Here is a 17,261-nt window from a genome sequence, read left to right as displayed (position 1 = left end):
TGGAATCCAAAACATCTGGAAAGATACCAGCTAATCATTCTGCACTCTCAGCCCTGGAACATCCGAGCAGAGGAGAAAGCTGGCTGGCCATCAAGGACGAGACAAGAGGCATCTATTCTTGCGACCCTGGGCTCTACAAAGCTGGTTGGACCACCAGCTACCAACCCGAGCCGGCACCCAGAGATGTCTGAGATGATGGGATCTGCAGTCCTACAAAAGCACTGCGAAATAACTAGGGGAAGCGAGGAGGCAGCCTGCATAATTTTGGCCCATTTTACTGCAACTCCCTGCCTATTGCCAATGCTCCCAGATTACAAAAGCCTCAAGCTGGATATGCAGACGGTGCCAAGTCTTGGTCAAAGCAACTTGGGAATGGAAGCATGGCAGAAATATTGGAAGTTCCAACATTTCAGCTCTTGGACAGAAAGGCAGAAAAACCTAAAAATATCCTGGGGATCAAGGAATGGAAAGCAGGGACCAGAAAGATAAATCTGGTAGTGCCTTGGAAGCTGAAGCAAAAAATAGGTCTTGAATACATTTGGGGAAATGGCTTCTGTCGATATCCTGCTTTTTTTCCCAGCTTGACTGCTTTTCCAGCGTGATCTCATCTTCTGTTCCTAACCTGGTGCTTTAGGTCTTCCAACGGTGCCCCCATCACTGTTGTAACTGAGTCCCTCCACTTTGCTGCTGGCCGTCCTCTTCTTCTCTTTCCCTCCACCTTGGTGTTGGTCCTCCTCATCTTCTCTTTCCTTCCACCTTTCCCAGCATGAGAACCTTCTCCAAAGAGCTGGGTCTTTGCATAATGTGTCTGAAGTAAGATAATTTGAACCTGGTCGTTTGTGCCTCAAAGGAGACTTCTGGGTTGATTTACTGGATGATCCATCGGTTTCTTTTCTTGGCTGTCCAAGGAATTCTCGTGAGTCTTCTCCAACACCAACTAGTCCTACTAGGTCTGAATGTTGGATCTGATCTTCTTTTATGGGACTGCTAACAAAACAAGATTCAGCACACCAGTAGTAAATATGAATCCCGCCAAAGTTCAGGAGGACGTCTTGTACTACTTTTCCAATGTGATGGATTCAACCTCATCTTCCTCTTTCTTACTACATCTTCCAAAAGAGGACTCCCTGGAGACTTCCCATGGCTTAGAAACACCTTCCTTACAAATGTACAGCTTGTTCCAGCCCTTGGCGTTTTTGGGAAAAAAACCCTTTTAAAAAGTCGCCCCCCTTCTGCATGACCAGAGGAAAATAACCTTGAAAACCAGTCCAAGAGTTTAAAAACTGCAGAAAAACAAGGTTTTCTTCCTTGTTGGCTGGCACAGGGAGAGAGTTCGGGCATCTTTAGAGGCAGGAATCAGTGCCCCAAAGCAGAAAAACTGGCATTGAGTGTAAAATGCCATTGGCAAGAACATCAAGTTTATAAAGCAGCAGACATGTGCTAAAGCTGATAGCATACAGAACATACTTTTACTGTCTCAGGTCCTTGCTAGAAGCCTGACCAGGATAGGAACACCATGTTCGTGGGGTTTTCACTAGCTTCTAATAACGCGAGGCTCTCCTTACTAGGGTGCGAAAAGACACACATCAGACATCCCCAAAGATCACACTGTTGTGTCAAGTCAGGGACAGGCATTTCCACAGCTTTGATTCCACCTCCCACGGAGTCCGTCGCAAATATTGAAAGGGGGGGGGGGGAACTGCAGTTGCTATATTTTCAGTTTGCATTCCCAGGATAGAAGAGGAAGTAACATGTAGAGTTTTCTGCTCGATTCTGGCACTGCTCAACTAACTCCTTGCTTTGCAGGACTTAAAGCTCTTCCTGGAAGTTGACATGGAGGATCTAGGCCAGTGTTTTTCAACCTTGGCCACTTAAAGACGTGGAGACTTCAACTCCCAGAATTCCCCAGCCAGCACAGCTGGCTGGGGAATTCTGGGAGTTGAAGTCTCCACGTCTTTAAGTGGCCAAGGTTGAAAAACATTGATCTAGGCTGTCTCTCAAACATTTGGATCAACAGATACACAGGAAACTGTTGTTATGATTATTAATCCACCTCCAAGAACAGTACTTGAACAAAATCCAAGGGTCTTAAAAGCAACCGTGTCCACGGGGCTACAGCAACAAGACCAGAAGGGCAGATTTTACAAAGAGGCTATGCTGAATTAAACAGAAGTCTTTCGGCTCACAATCAGGGTTATTCTACTGGTGTTTGTCCAGTTTCTGTCTGAATACATCCATTCAAGAGAACCTCATCAAATTTTTAGGGAACTGGTTGCACCATCCAGTTATCATTAGGGAGTTTTTCATTACGTTCAATCAGGATCGGCCTTCTTTTAATTTAACCTTCCGTGTCCCACATTCTGGAACGAGAGATAAGAGGTCTTGATCCTCTATTCTGTGGCATCCTCTCGGATATTTCAACAGGAACATCTTTTTCCAGACTTTGTTTCTCAAGGCAAAACGCTTCCAGGTCTTTTAGTCTCTCCCCATTAATCTTCATTTTGTCCTTTTTGCCCTTCTCGAATTGGTTCCTACTTATAACAAGGGTTCCAAAAAAACGTTACCTAAAACTATATGTGATTTTCAAGATGTGATTTTCAGGAACTCCTATTTCCCCTGACTTGGAAGCTGTTCTTCTTTTGATGCACCCCAAAATTGCAGGTATTTTTATCATCACCATCTTACCACAGCAACTCACTTGGGTTTTTCCTCCCTTACACAAGCCAACTCAAATTCAGCTTTGAATCAGCTATAATGCCAAGCTCCTTTTCATGCCACCCCATCCCTGTGCAACTGATTTCTTTTTTTCCTAAACGAAGAACATGCATGGGACTTTATTTAATTTCTTCTGTTATTTTCTATCTGCGCCTTTGACAGCATTCTTGCGCAGCTTGGCGTCTGTTGCAGATTCGGTGAGTTTTCCCTCCGTAGCAAGTCCACAATCCTGTTTATCACAGGAACATATTTCAGACGGTTGGATTTTTATTTCAAGCCGCATGCTAGAAAAGAAGAGGAAGGAAGGAAGGAAAATTTGTAGGGGAGGGGAAGAAATCCATATTCCGGAAGACGCGAGGTGCCAAAAACCGCACTTACGGCTCAGAATATTGGCTTGGGAGAGCTTCCTTCCTTCGCATCCTGTTCTGCAGAGAAAGTATTCAGAGAAAAGCAACACCCTCTCGAACACAGCAGCCTCCATTCCCTTCCCTAGGTTGCAAGGGAAGGTCAAACACACCCACAGGATGTAAATAAAGCAAAATGCAAGCTTTCTATTGCCACTCCAGCCTTTACGTCAGCATGCCACATATCATTTCGCTCCCAAGCTCTTAATTTCGAGACAACTTTTTTCCCTCCCCCCCAGGACAGTTCCTTTGGCCTAGCACCAAGAGTCTAAAAGTCTTTCCCCCTCCAAAGCCTTGGGACAACTCGACATCTTCTATCTCAAGCTTTAAACGCAGGGAGATGCACGCTGCTTATTCGCCTATGGTGAACAGCACGCTTCCCTAGGCAGGGAGATGACGGGAAAAGCGCACCAGCTCCAGCCTCAAATGCAGTTCTGCTCGGGTCTTTCCCATAGAGGGGAGGGCACCCTCAAGATTTAGGCCAGTGTTGTCCAAACTTGGCCACTTTAAGATGAGTGGACTTCAATTCCCAGAATTCCCCAGCCAGCATGGCTGGCTGGGGAATTCTGGGAGTTGAAGTCCACTCATCTTAAAGTGGCCAAGTTTGGACAACACTGATTTAGGCTCATCAGTTCGGTCTCCCACCCAGATGGAGGTTTAAAGCTTCAATCTTTCCTGGCTCCCGCGGGAAATCGAAATCTGCCCGCGGGAAATCGAAATCTGCCCGTCTGGATCAGCCCGTCGCGTCTCCTTGCCCTCCTGCCCCGATCGTTTTTCTTAGCCAAAGTCCAGTGGAGGGAGAAGCCAACCAGCCACTCTGGAGGTTTCCTTTTTTTCAAGCCACTGTTTTTCACAGTCTCGCGCACCGGCCCCCTCCAAGCTTTCCCCGATCTTGCGTTGGGGGTCTCCAGTTCAAATCACCACGCCGAAAATCCACAAACCCAGAGGCGTAAGAAGAGTTCTTACAGAGAGCAGTCACAGGTGCAATTTTATCAGGATGTTTCAGTCGGTTCAGATCCAGCCACTCAATCAAGCCACTCATCATTTTTGGCCATTTTCCCATCCCCTGCCCCCCCCATGCAAACATACCGATTCGAACAAAGAAGCCATTTAGTCCATCCATTTCTCCCACTCACCTTGCTTCCCCAGAGCCCACATAAACGAAAAGCAGAGAGGAATCTGGACAGTGAAGCAAACACCTTGACACCCCCACATGAGCTCAGCAGGGGGGTATTGTGCAAAATGCACCATATCTCTTTTGCACCACTTCAGTCAGAGACGCAACTGCCTCCCCCAGGATTTTTTTTTTTGTTCAAAGGACATGCATTGTGTTGCAAGACAAATACCAAGCCTGCTTTCATTAAATTGAATAAATTAAAGTGAGCAGAATTATGTCTGCAAAATTGGCAGGGATCTCAAAAGAGCTAAGCGAGGTCGGCCGTGGTTGGTACCTGGATGGGAGACCACCAGGAAATGCCAGGGTTCTGAGCAAGACTAGAAGTTAAAAAAAAAAAAAAAAAGACATTCTGGAAGAAGGCCGTGGCAGGCCATTCCAGCGAGGCTGCTAAAAATAATTGCACGGATGCGGTTAGGAGGCATTAAGATTGATTCAAGGGTGCTTTTGCCTTATTAGGGCAATTCTCCCCATAAGCAATGGTTTTTCTTTCGGTGGCTTAAAAAATCATAATTTGATGGCACCTCGGTAGGAACTCAGCCCACAAAGATTCCTGGAATCTCAGAGGGGCTTCTTGTTGCAAGGACGAAAGGAGAAACACCCGGCCAGCTGAGGCACCTTGAGAAGGCTGGTATATGCCCGCTGGGACTTTAAGTTGGACCTTCAGCCGCCTCGGATAAAAGGGATTAAAAGGAGGAAGAAAAGAGGGCAACTTGGAAAAGGCACTGGCTGCGGGAAGACTCTCGGTCCGTGAGCAAGACTTCATCCCCTCATCTGCAGCTCTGGGAGAATGCTAAAAACTGGGCGCAGAGTTTCCTGAAGTTTGGAGTCAAGGAATTAAGAAACGTTTGCCCACATGGATAGCATGCCCCCCCCGCTTGTGACCATCTGCCCACCCAGCCATTGCTAGGGTGCCCACTATTCTCTTGTCATCTGGTCTCCCACCATTTGCATAATTCCGTGCCCTTTCTCCCCACCGTCTCTCCTGCCTGACAGTTCTATAAAAGCCACCCCAAAATGACCATCTTCTTGCAACAGCCTGACCTTGTTCCAGAAGAAGCCTAGATCTGCAAGCTATTCTTCCCCCCAGGTGCTAAGGCACACGGTGTGGCAGATATTGCCCAAAACAGCCCCTGCAGGGATCTGCAACCTGGTGCCCTCGAGAGGTTTGAAGAATTCCCACAATCCCTTTCTGTTGGCCAAACTAGTCTGATGGGAAGACCAAAACATCTGGAAGGCACCAGCTGACCTGCCTTGAGACGTGTGTGTGTGTGTTTGGCTGGTGTGATAACCCGGCATTCCTTAAGGTGGCATAGATTTCACTCATTTTCTTTTCCTGTAACAACCCTGCAAGGTAGGCTGGGCAGAGAGAACGTGACTGGCCCAGAATCCCCTACTGAGCTCCCAATGTTGAGGATGAACCCAAATCTGCTTCTCCCCAGTCCTAACTCCTTAACCACTGCACCATGCTGTTCTCTTATTTCTTAGATTTATATCCTGCATTCCCCTGAGCAGCTCAAGATGACATGCATAGTGTTCCCTCCTTCCCTTTTTTCCCTCCCACAACAATCCTGCAAGGTAGGCTGGGTGGGGAGAGAGAAACTGGTCCAAAGTCCCCCAGGAACCTCCCATGGCTGAAGGGGGGATCAGAACCTGGATCTCCCCGCTGCCGATCCACACCACCACCCTGGCCCCACTTTTCCTTCCCCTTGTGTGACTATCCCAGGAGGCAGGCACCCGTACCAAGCTGAGTGGTCAGTCCCCTACCTCCAGACACTTCCCCTTTCATGCAAAAGTTCTCAGCTTGACTTGGAGAAGACTCAGACACAGTTCAGCCAGAGTCAAATCTCTACTACAGACAAGAATAAAGCTACTTGGGAGCGGCCAGATGTCAGAAGATCCCCAAGGGTTTGATCTCCAAATTAACACGAGGAGGAGGAGGAGGAGGAGTGGAGGAGGTGGAGGAGGAGGAGGAGAAGGAGAAGGAGAAGGAGAAGGAGAAGGAGAAGGAGAAGGAGAAGGAGAAGGAGAAGGAGAAGGAGAAGGAGAAGGAGAAGGAGAAGGAGAAGGAGAAGGAGAAGGAGAAGGAGAAGGAGAAGGAGAAGGAGAAGGAGAAGGAGGAGACCACCTATCTTATGCTCCTAACCCTCAAGCTGGGCCCCTCAGTTGCCATATTCCCCCAGGAAAACTCACAGCCGTCTCTGCACAACAGGGTCAAACACGCAAGATAATATCCAGAGCATTCACCATCTTGCCTGTCCTGACACTCCCCTTGAAGAATTCACACATCAGGCTTCACCCATCTTTGGATGCAGTTAACCGAGATTTGAGGACTTTATCTGAAGGGCGGATGGGTGGAGACAGTGCTCTGCAGACGTTGAAAAGGGCAGCGAGTCCACTGAGGTGGTCAAGCGGCTTTGCTGCCCATCTTACGAGCAAAGTCAGAGGGTAGTTGTAATCAGGTTGAGAGGTTACGATTTTACCGCTGTGTAAGTGGGAGTTTTTTGTATAATTTTATTAAAGAAAGATTAAAAAAAAAAAAGGTAAAAACTAATAGAAACTAATATAAAATAAGGAAAGAAAAGAAAGAAATAAGAAAAGAAAAAAGAAAGAAAGAAAGAAAGAAAGAAAGAAAGAAAGAAAGAAAGAAAGAAAGAAAGAAAGAAAGAAATCAAAGAGAAAACTAAGAGTGCAAGAAAAGGGAAAGAAGTAAAAGAAAAATATAAAAGAAAGAAAAAAGATACAAAGAAGTAACTTCCAATCTTCTTTACAGCCGTTATAAATACAATTATAAATGTACCTCTTACTCTATGGTTACGACATGACTCTCTTCTTTCCATAATCTACCCTGTCTAATCACCAAAGCCTTAAATCCTAAGTTCATCTTTTTCTGTTTCCTGCAAAAAGTCTATAAGGGGTTTCCGGTCAGCAACAAACATTGACATTGTCTTTTCTCTGATCGAAGAAGTCAATTCAGCCATCTAGCTGAGTTATTTTTACGGCACTTCAAATCTGCCGTAAGGCGCGGTGATTTTATTGCCTTTGGAATAATTTTAACTTGTTAATTTGGCTTGGGCTTGGACCTCACCCCGAAGGGGGGCAGGTTATAAATAATTGGTTTGTGGTCCACCCATGGAAGGGGAACCTATAGGAAGCATCTGAGATCGTCCCTCCTCGGCTGGCTGAAGGCATTCATTTTATTTCCAGCAGCTCGGCCACCTGGCACGGGTTAGGGGTTGGCAGTTTTCCAAGCCGTGCACATCTTCTAAGTATCTTCTAATGCGCCCTTAGAAAAACAAAATATTGCTCTTTCCTCTGCCAGCCTCTCAAGGAACCGCGCAAAGCCCCTGAATGTCAAAGCGTTTCCAGCGCATGCCAGCCTTCGAGGGGGAAAGAACCTCGGCTTGATTTAAAAGAGGAGTTCCTGCAGTCATGAATCTTGGGGTAGATTTATTCCAGTTCACATCTCTCTGGAACGGGAAGGCCAGAGCCAAAAACAGAACACAAGGAAGGTGTCTTGGCTGGCAGCCCAACATATAAATAACCTGCCTCAACGTCTCTCTTGCAGCAAGAAGGTTCACCCAACCGTCGCGCCCCCACCTCCCCTCCGCTGCCTACCGCTCATCTAAAGTTAAGTGGGAGAGCTGCCAAAGAATTTTCATATGCCAAATGTTGTGCTAAGCTTTAAAATATGCAAATAATATTCCTCATCAACATCAGAGGGCCATTTTTAGAACAGAAAGCAAAGGCTGCATTGGGTACTTGAAATTTCCTGTGGTCTCCCAGGCGAACACTCACCTCACCCTGCTTAGCTTCTGAGCCCAAAGACACTGGCCGGGCACCACCAGCTTTGGAGACATTTCACACGTTGGAGAAGCTTAAAGCCAGGGCTGGCAGCCTTCTTTCTATGTTTTGTTTTCTTAATGATATTTTATGGTATTGATTAAAAACCTGCTGGGTTCCTTTACGTTCCTCTTCGGAATTTAATCTGATTGATTGATATGTATTACATCTGGAACAAATTTCATGAGTCGTTCAGCTAACGTTGTTGTAAAAAGTCTACCTTCAGCCAAGAGATTGGTCTATCCCAGTGTTTCTCAACCTCTGCAACTTTAAGATGTGTGGATCTCAACTCCCAGCATTCCCCAACCAGCATGGGTGGAGTTCAACTTCCAAAATTCCCCAACCAGCATGGGTGGACTTCAACTCCCAGAATTCCCCAGCCAGCCATGCTGGCTGGGGAATTCTGGGAATTGAACTCCACACATCTTAAAGTTGCTGAGATTGAGAAACACTGGTCTATATCACTGTGGTTTCTCCAGATCGTACCCTTCTTTGTAAATCCAAGTGATATGCCTTCTTCCCATGCTGGCAGGATGATCTTTGTCTCTACTTTCATTCATTGGGTTCTTAGTGGTTCCAACAATTCCTCGAGTTCTTTGTAATATTGAGCTCATCAGCCCATCTGGACCTGGGGCCTCCCCAAAGTTTAATTTGCTTTATTTCTTGGATAGTTATAGGTTCACTTCATGTTTGTCTACATTGGTCAAATTCTTTAAGCCCAGACTTTTCAATGTACTTATTTTATTCATGGCCGGTCAGAATCAGCTCTTGGACCAACATCGTGGCACGATGCATCTGTCCGTGGCAAAACAACTGCAAAAGCAGTCCTTTAAAAAAGGAAGCACTCTTCACAGCGTGGAGGGAACATTATTTTGTGTAACTGGCAGATTTTCATCAACCGTTGCAATTAGGGACAAAGCACTGGACAAAATCCTTAAAACATTTCCTACGGCCCGTCTAACAGGGGGAAGGCCACATCCAGCAGAGTCATTCGCCGCTCTCAGGAAGGCCATTAATGATTCAATTAAAGTGGTTTTTAAAAGGGCAGCGCGGCTTCCAGGGCCTTCTCTGTTTGTTGCCCTTTTTCCCCATCAAAAAAAAAAACCACTCGTGGCCAAATGAAGCCGCCTTGAAAGGAAGAGCATTCAAGCCTTTGCCCCAACATCATCCGATAAAGAACCGCCCTTTGCTCTTTTATCAGAAGGAGCCCGGGAGCACCTTCACAAAGGCTCCTGCCTTGTACTAAAATTTGCTAGTCTGAAGAGGTGCTATCAGAGAAATCACCTGATTTTTGGCTACCATGGACTAATGAGAAGCACTTTGTTCTTTTATTGGGATCAAGCCTTTAAGCAAACCTCAAACGCGCGCAATTTTTTACAGCTTCCTCGGGGCCTTCGCCTACGTAAAAAGAGGCCACAGACGGCAGCCACGACAAGAAATTATCATTTTCAACAGACTGAAAGCGTGTTTGAGGAACGGCCGCTGCTCCTAATGAGATCCATCGTCACAATTCCAGGTCTGCAGGACAAGCCCGATAGGCTTTTCTATTGTTCAAAACTCAATCCGAGCTATTTGATCAGAAGCAGCCATGAAGGGCAAAAAATGAATGTACGGAAGGGTAAACTCAAACGCCTCCTAAAAAGAGTTATTTCTTGGCTTAAGAAAACCAAAATTCTTAAGGGAAGCAAAGGAATGGCATGTTCTGCTAAGTAATCCTCTTGGATTACATTTCTGAACTACCCAGGATGCAAACTCTTTGGGAGGCAGACAATGGACCTTCTGTTATCGGCTGAAATTAAAGATGACCAATGAGACTGAAAGAGATTAGGGTAGACACCTGAGACCCCAGGTCTGGAAGTAGAAGGTCTGCCAGACCACCACTGCAAGAGAAGAGATGGGGAAGCTGACCGCTGGCTCAACATTTGGCCAAAACAGGACTTTACTGTTTTTAAGACATGGATAGGTCACCCATGAGGATGTCAGCGTTCAGTTCTGTACAAGGAGATTTCTCTCTAGTTGCAGATATTAAGGAACAGATATGGCTACTCAAGGATAAATGAACACCACCGGGTGCTGGATGCGTCCATTCCCATGGCCACGTTGATCAGAAAAAGAAACCCATATTGGTTTATATTAGCAGTAGGTTATCTCTTTGGGGCGGAGTCACACTGGGAATTTGGGGAGTGGGTACACTCACAAAATGGCTGCCACGGCCTGTACGGCCAATCAGTCAATGCCTCTTGAGCAGAAGGCGAGCGATCTTCCAGGACTCTCTACTACCAACCTAATAGGGTTGGGTCTGCTACCAGTAAATATGGCGCTACAAACGGGTGCCTTCAACATGTGTTGAAAAGAAGGAGAAAGACCTTGATGGAGATGTGCTAAAATGGTCACCTAAGCCAAGGGGGCTGAGACGTTCTTAAGTCCTGAGAAGTGAGATCCCATTTGGGAGCGGCTCAGGCAGACCCCTCCCTGGTTCAACGGAGCATGAGGAGAAGATGGAGGCCCAGCACAAGCGCTCCTGCAAGATCCTGTTCTTGGAGTCCATCTCAATGAAGGAAGTTCTAGTCTTCCTGTGGAGCTGATTTCCTGGTCTGGTTGACCTTGTGGGGCTGACTCATGCCAGATTGTGACTTTTCAAAGAAAAGAATCTCTTTTCCAATGGTTTGGTATGGCCAGGAGCCTTGTGGGCACCAAGGGAGATGCTGGTGGCATATCTGATGATGAGAAATTGTGTTCCAATCTGCACTCACTGTGCTGTTCAACAAGCAACACCAAAGCAGCTCCTTCCTCATCCTCACCCCCGTCCCCTTTGCTTGCTCGCCTTCTCCCTCTGGGACAGAAGGGCTGAGTGAGAAGAAAGATGCCAGCCTGGATGCCCGGCCAAAGGAATAGGGAGGAAGATGCTTTGAGTTTGCAAGAGAGCAATAATGAGGTGGCCCCTGAAATGATCAGGGACAATGACATTGCCCAGAAGAAAAAGGGAAGGCAGGAGGCATAGCAAGGCCACGGGGTTCGACCTCCAGAGCTGCCCATGCCCAGGACCACCCCAGCTGAATTATCTCGAAGGATCGTACAGCTAAGCAGTCTTTCCAGTGATGTAGAAAGTGAGGGAGAGGCGGGTGAAGGGTGCCCGATGCCCAGCAGTCTAGACCCACCCCAAAATTATGCAGCCAGCAAAGCAGACGCCAAACCTGTTCACATTTTGACCTAATGCCAGCTTTGCCTCTTTCCTCTGCCAACCAGAGTCAACGTGCGGTGCTAGCAGCTGGCAGCCTCTCCTGGAAACCAGAGGGTTGCCAACGGCAGGGCTGCAGTTTGGAGCCTGAAAGCTCCCATTCACAAGTTCCCCCACAGACCTTAGAGCAGTGTTTTTCAACCTAAGCAACTTTAAGATGAGTGGACTTCAACTCCCAGAATCCCCGAGCCAGCATATATGGACTTCAGTTCCCAGAATTCCCCAGCCAGGATGTGTGGACTTCAGCTCCTAGAATTCCCCAGCCAGCCTTGCAGGGCTTTAAGACAATTAGTTGCACATTTATCACGGCAACTAATGGGGTATAGAGCATCCTGCATTGAGAGCGAGGTTAGATTATGGGTCTATTTGGGATCAAAAGCGAATATTCAGGTTTCTGAGTGTCAGCTCTGGAAAATGGCAACTCCAGTTCCAGGTTGTTCGCTCCATTTGACTCCGGCTCCCGCTGTGGGACAGGAAGATTTAGCATAAGAAGTTGCAGGAGGACAGCCGCATTAGTCTATCGTGGCAAAAAAATTAGGAGTCCGGTAGCGCCTTCTCCAACTAAAACATTTTATTCGAAGGCATCAGCTTTCATCAGCTGCAACTTCCTCTCATTTTCAGTGTAGGAAGGAAACATTAAAAGCTGCTTTTCTGGTCCAGTAACTACTTGATACGCCGTGTCCTCTTATTGCTACCATTAATTGAGAGGCAGGAGAAGAGATCTCCTTGCTGATCTCTTGAAATATTAATTAAATCAGGGCCAGGCTGTGTGAAGAAGCACCAGGAGAAAAGAGGAGACTTAACTGTTTATTTTTAAAAAACAAGAGCTTTCAAACTCTGGCTTCTATTATAATAAATCTCTCCGCTCCAGTTTTTAGTTTGTCGTTAAAAAAATCCAGTTTGTCGTTAAAAAAATCCCAGGAAGCCCCTCCTATTTTGAAATGTTTTGCATCTAATACAAGGGGTGTCTCGGGGCTTCAGCAAGAAGACTCCAGGGATGGGGTTTCCAAAAGGAGCTTCACCCTTAGCGGGCAAAAATTAAGAAATTATGGCAGGCCAAACAGAACCAGCAATTCCAGCTAACAATGCAGGAAACGTTATAGCTCTTGGAATGAAAACTTCCTTAAGCCACTCTATCATCACCAGGAGCAAACTTTTGATCGTCTAGGGAAACTCAAAGTCAAAGAACATTAAAACAATAAGCTCCATTTATAAAACCAACATAATCTGCAGGTGCGCCAGAGGGGAATTTGGGAAGAAAACATTGAACAAAATCGATGTTTGCTGATCATTTTTTGGCACATCCCTTGCTGTGTACTCAGTCATTTATTTTCCTGTTAAGAAACTACAGGTAGTTCTCTTTAACGATGCTAATTGGGACCAGAAAGTCTGTTGTTAAGCAATGAGGTCATAAGGCAAAAAAACTCTGTGACCGGACCACTTAGCAACGGCAGTTCCGGCAGTCCCCAGTTACCGTTGTTAAGTGAGGACCTCAGAACTTCCTGCCAGCTTCCCCTTTGACTTTGCTTCTGGAAAACCAAAGGGAAGGTTGCAAATCACAATCACATGATTGTGGGGACCCTGTGACAGCCATAAGTACAAGGTCCGTTCATAACTAACACTCGTTAAGCACTGTTGTAAGTTCAAACAGTTATTAAATGAGGACCACCTGGTATTGATTAAATCAACCAAACTCTTTTCAAGGCAGCCCCAAACAAGCAGGGATCCTATATAGAGTACAAGGATAACTAATCAACCAGCTGCCAGCAGATCTTGTTATATAACTGTAGCTCAAAGCCAGATCAGAGTGAGGGGTTTTCTTTCTTACCGTCACTTGGAATGGGCAAACATTTTCACCTGACTGCTGAAACTGCCTTCCACAACTTTGAAACCGCTAAATTGGGTGGGAGGATGCATTTCACAGGAACAGGTCATGCTGTGAAATGCACGCATATGATTTGCCATGGGACAGAAAAGAGTTTTATAAACTACTCAAACTAGTATGAAATCTGTCATAAAGTGACCTTCCTCCTCTTTTCCTGAACCACCCAGGTAAGGAGAATACAACGATTGCTAGCCTGAACTTCAGTCTGGTTCTCTAGCAATATCCACAACTAGTCAAATGCTTAGGAAATCAACATAAACATAAACCAATTTTTTTTGTTGTTGTTCTTATAACTAGAATACTGCCTCCAAACCTGGATATTTCACATGGCTCTCTTAATCAATAACTCATATACCCAATTCTGTCTTAAATACACACACCACAATCACACACTACAATTTCCTCTCTGATTTCTACAGCAATGCTTCTTTTTCCAACAGTCTAAAAGAGGACCAACTCCATTTATGTATTTCTGCATAATATCCAGGAATAGCTGGGACAGATAGCCATATTCACAAGCTGCTTAACTACAACCCAGCTTCTGTTCCCAGGTCATAACAAACTGCAAATCAAGGTCTTGGGTCCAGACTTCAGGACTCACCAATTCAAAACGGCCATCCTGGCGCACCAGGGACTCACCTTGGTGGTGTCATCATGTGACCGCTGGTACCGCTTCCATCGGCAGCCGTAAATTCCCGTCAGGCATGACAAACACAACTGGGGCTCATAATACTGGAGTGGCTGGTGTTTAACCATGCTCTTCCAGCTCGCTGGCTGCAAGTTGTCAGATGTCCATCAGGGCTTGTGAGACTCCTGAAAAAGGGGGAAGAGGAGGAGGAAAATTGGGTCAATTCCTGGAACAACTGAGTCAGGAGACACATCTCATCAAGGTTTTTCTTCTAAATCCTGCTATTAAGCAGGAGGGCAAGGAAGAGGATCCATGACTGAAATTCGCTTTGGGGCCTAAATTCTCCTGTGGTTCCCTTTATTACCATTTGGGGTCACAGCTCTCCCAACGGCCAATTGTTAAGATGTTGGACCACACTTGGGGCAAAAGGTGGCAACCACAGGCCTCCTGGCACCATCCCTGATCAAGGGAAGCCTCACTGACCTCCGTATCACATGGCCACAAAATTGCTATATACCATCAGCCCATGGAAAGCCTTCCTCAATCCCATTGCTGTAGCAGTTTCCACACCAGAATTCTGAAAGGACATGGAGTAACCCTGACAATGGTAAACTCAATATTTTTGGAGAGCATAGCATTGGGAACAACTGATGTAGTTCCTATATCTCAGACACACCTCTCACTCAAACCGAGGAGAGGAGGACATGGCTTATGCTAGCTCTTCATCCATGGTGCCCATTCTCCAACCTGGCATCCTGGAGAATGGGTATCATCCCATTTAGCATGGCCAGTAATTGTTATGTTTGGTTATTATAAGAGCAAATCTACAGGTTGGGGAAACCCGATATATCAGGCAATATGGTGGCATTTCCATCAGGAATTGCCATAACATGGTTTGTTTACTTTCAGTTTAGTGTCATATACGAAGCAGGCCATTGTAGCTTGTTCAACCAACCAAGGGACAATGGATCCAGCCAGCCATACTGTTTGTTCTAGTAAGTACGGAGCAGAAGTATCTCCTGACTACACAGAAATAGAATGAGGTCTATTGCCACCTAGTGACTGAACTATGGAAAGGCATTATCCACCCACCCGCTATTTCTCCATCTTGTATTGAAGCAAATGAGTTTATATCCCATGTTTCTCCAAACTCAGATCAAAGCAACTTATAATAAGGTGAGAACATACAACAACAACGAAGTCAAACCTAGTATCATCAGAATAACATTGCAGCAATTAAATGATTAATAAATAGCAGCAGTAAGTATAAATGCAAAGGATGAAAACTCTTCATTCTTCAGCTATGAACTGCTGAAGCACAGAAGGCCCTGCCAAGGAAAATGACATCCACGTAGGACTTAGGGAGGACAAGGTAAGAATGACACCTTGGCTGTGTTTTTGCATACGGGACACATTGAGGTAGATTTGATATGGCCACCAAGTCAGGAGGGGGATTCTAGTACAAGCAAGCCTACGAATTTTTTCCCCTTCTCTAAACCAGGTCACATTTAGATCTTTAACAATGTGCTGCATAATTTGCGTGAAGGAGGATGCAGCTTTGAAACAGAATGGAGGATAAGTGAGACCCTAGTCCCGCCAATATTAAGAACCCACCAAGACCCAAAAATTATTAGCAAGAGAAGCTTAACACTTACAAATGTAAACATATATTATCAGCTTGCCATAAAATAACCGCTTATACTGAAATCCCATTACTGTAGGTAGTGATGCTAGGACTGAGGTTTTCCAAAATTCATGGCAGAGGTGAGCTTTGTACCAGGAACTCCCCAACTCAATTCCCCCAGCTCCTTGAACCAAACATGACCTGCATTTCATTAAACCTGCACTGACCCTGTTAGCCACTGACTCCCACAGTTCTGCAGTGAGAACAGCAGCACACCGAAATCTCTCTATTATTCTCTCAGCCCTCCTGGGAATTACAGAAATTACAATCCAACACATCTGGAAAGCTTCTGCTTTGAGAAGGCTGAGCTGTTCCAAAAGTTGTTTGCAAACCAGGCACAAAAACTCCTGAGCATCATCGCACCCTAACTGGGGTCTGCTTGCTCCTGTATCAAGTACCGGTTATCTGCAGGTGAAAGAGCATGGGGACATGGGTGGTACAGCAATTTTTGGAAAGTTCCACGTCTAGTAGTGGTTTTAACTCCTTTCCTCATAGGTTGTGCTCCTCCAGAAAACAGGAGGGAGGGAGTTGTAATTGCAGAAACAGAGCTGATAAGACATTTGCCCCCCATGCATTCTCATATCCATGGAAATTTTATGCTGCATTTCAAACCACTTCCTATGATTTCCAACCTTCTCTTTCGGGAAACAGCTCCCCGCAGCTGGGGAGGCAGCTTATGAATGATTCAAGCCTTGGCTGGAGAGCATTACACGGACAGAAATAAAACAGGAAGCAGGACAGGGAGAAATGAATTATTCACCTTTTGCAATGAGCACCAGGGGAGGGGGGGACAAAGGGGAAGGCAGAGAGAGAAATCCAGAGCAAGCATCAGCTTTCACTTTTGAGCAATCGATCTTGTCTCCCAAGGGATCCCAAGATTATTTTACCATGTGGTCATTTAAATATTTGCAAATTCGTCTGAGACACAAGCTTCCCTGTGTTGGGGAAAGCAGTATTAACGCTGGTCCAAGACCATCCTGCCTTTTCTCATTGCTGAACCCCCAAATGTCTTAGGAATCAACAGGACTGCCTCTCCATTTCACTTTTTGCTTACTTCCAGTTGGCTCGTGTCAGTCCCGATAGTCTTATGCTGACTCCCCTTACTCATTTCACTGTTCCTTGATTCTCACAGGGCTCAAAGGTTAAATGTCTCAGTAGCTCCTTACACTTTTAGGGGAAAGAGGGGCAAACATTATTCGAATGAAGCCTACTAGCCAAAGGATCATTTTGTTGTTGTTGTTGTTGTTCAGTCATTAAGTCATGTCCAACTCTTCGTACCGTCAACAAATATCAGACATGAGTGCCACTGCATGCCATGGAAATTCCAGGGTAGGCAAGACTGAAATAAATGTAGTCTGCAACCTGATATCAGTAATACCTCGGTTCACGAACGCTTCTGTTCACGAGCAATTCAGTTCGCAAACAGCAGCGTTCGCAAAATTTTGCTTCCGTTCACAAACTCCGCATCGGGTGACAAACACGACCCGCAGCCACCTTCCCTGCTCTGACACGTGGCCGTGGCTTCCTTTAGGTGAGATCGTGGTTGCAGACAGACACTTGCTGTGAAGCTTTTTGGTGTCGCCTCAAGCAAGGTTAGTGTTCTCTCTCTTCATACTGTACTTTGCTTCATATTTTTGTGGTTAAAAAAAAATACATATGGTTCAGAACGGATTAACCTTATTTACATTGA

At 45.8% G+C, this 17,261-nt stretch overlaps 1 protein-coding gene across 2 annotated transcripts in view; it reads right to left on the bottom strand.

Moving 5' to 3' along the window:
• The window catches only part of GDPD5 (glycerophosphodiester phosphodiesterase domain containing 5), a 127,800-nt gene that overhangs the window by 59,846 nt on the left and 50,693 nt on the right, over nt 1-17,261 (bottom strand). For both annotated transcript variants that reach the window (XM_088140452.1, XM_088140453.1), the window contains exon 2: nt 13,899-14,072. In XM_088140452.1, the coding sequence (XP_087996578.1) occupies nt 13,899-14,015 (117 nt within the window). In that variant the 5' untranslated portion in view covers nt 14,016-14,072. The remainder of the gene's footprint in view (nt 1-13,898; nt 14,073-17,261) is intronic.

The sequence above is a fragment of the Python bivittatus genome, unplaced genomic scaffold (assembly GCF_059951505.1).
Source record: "Python bivittatus isolate LINGU-HERP-01145 unplaced genomic scaffold, Pbiv_v1 ctg000340_np1212, whole genome shotgun sequence".
NCBI lineage: Eukaryota > Metazoa > Chordata > Lepidosauria > Squamata > Pythonidae > Python > Python bivittatus.
This window is presented reverse-complemented; position numbering and strand designations above follow the sequence as displayed.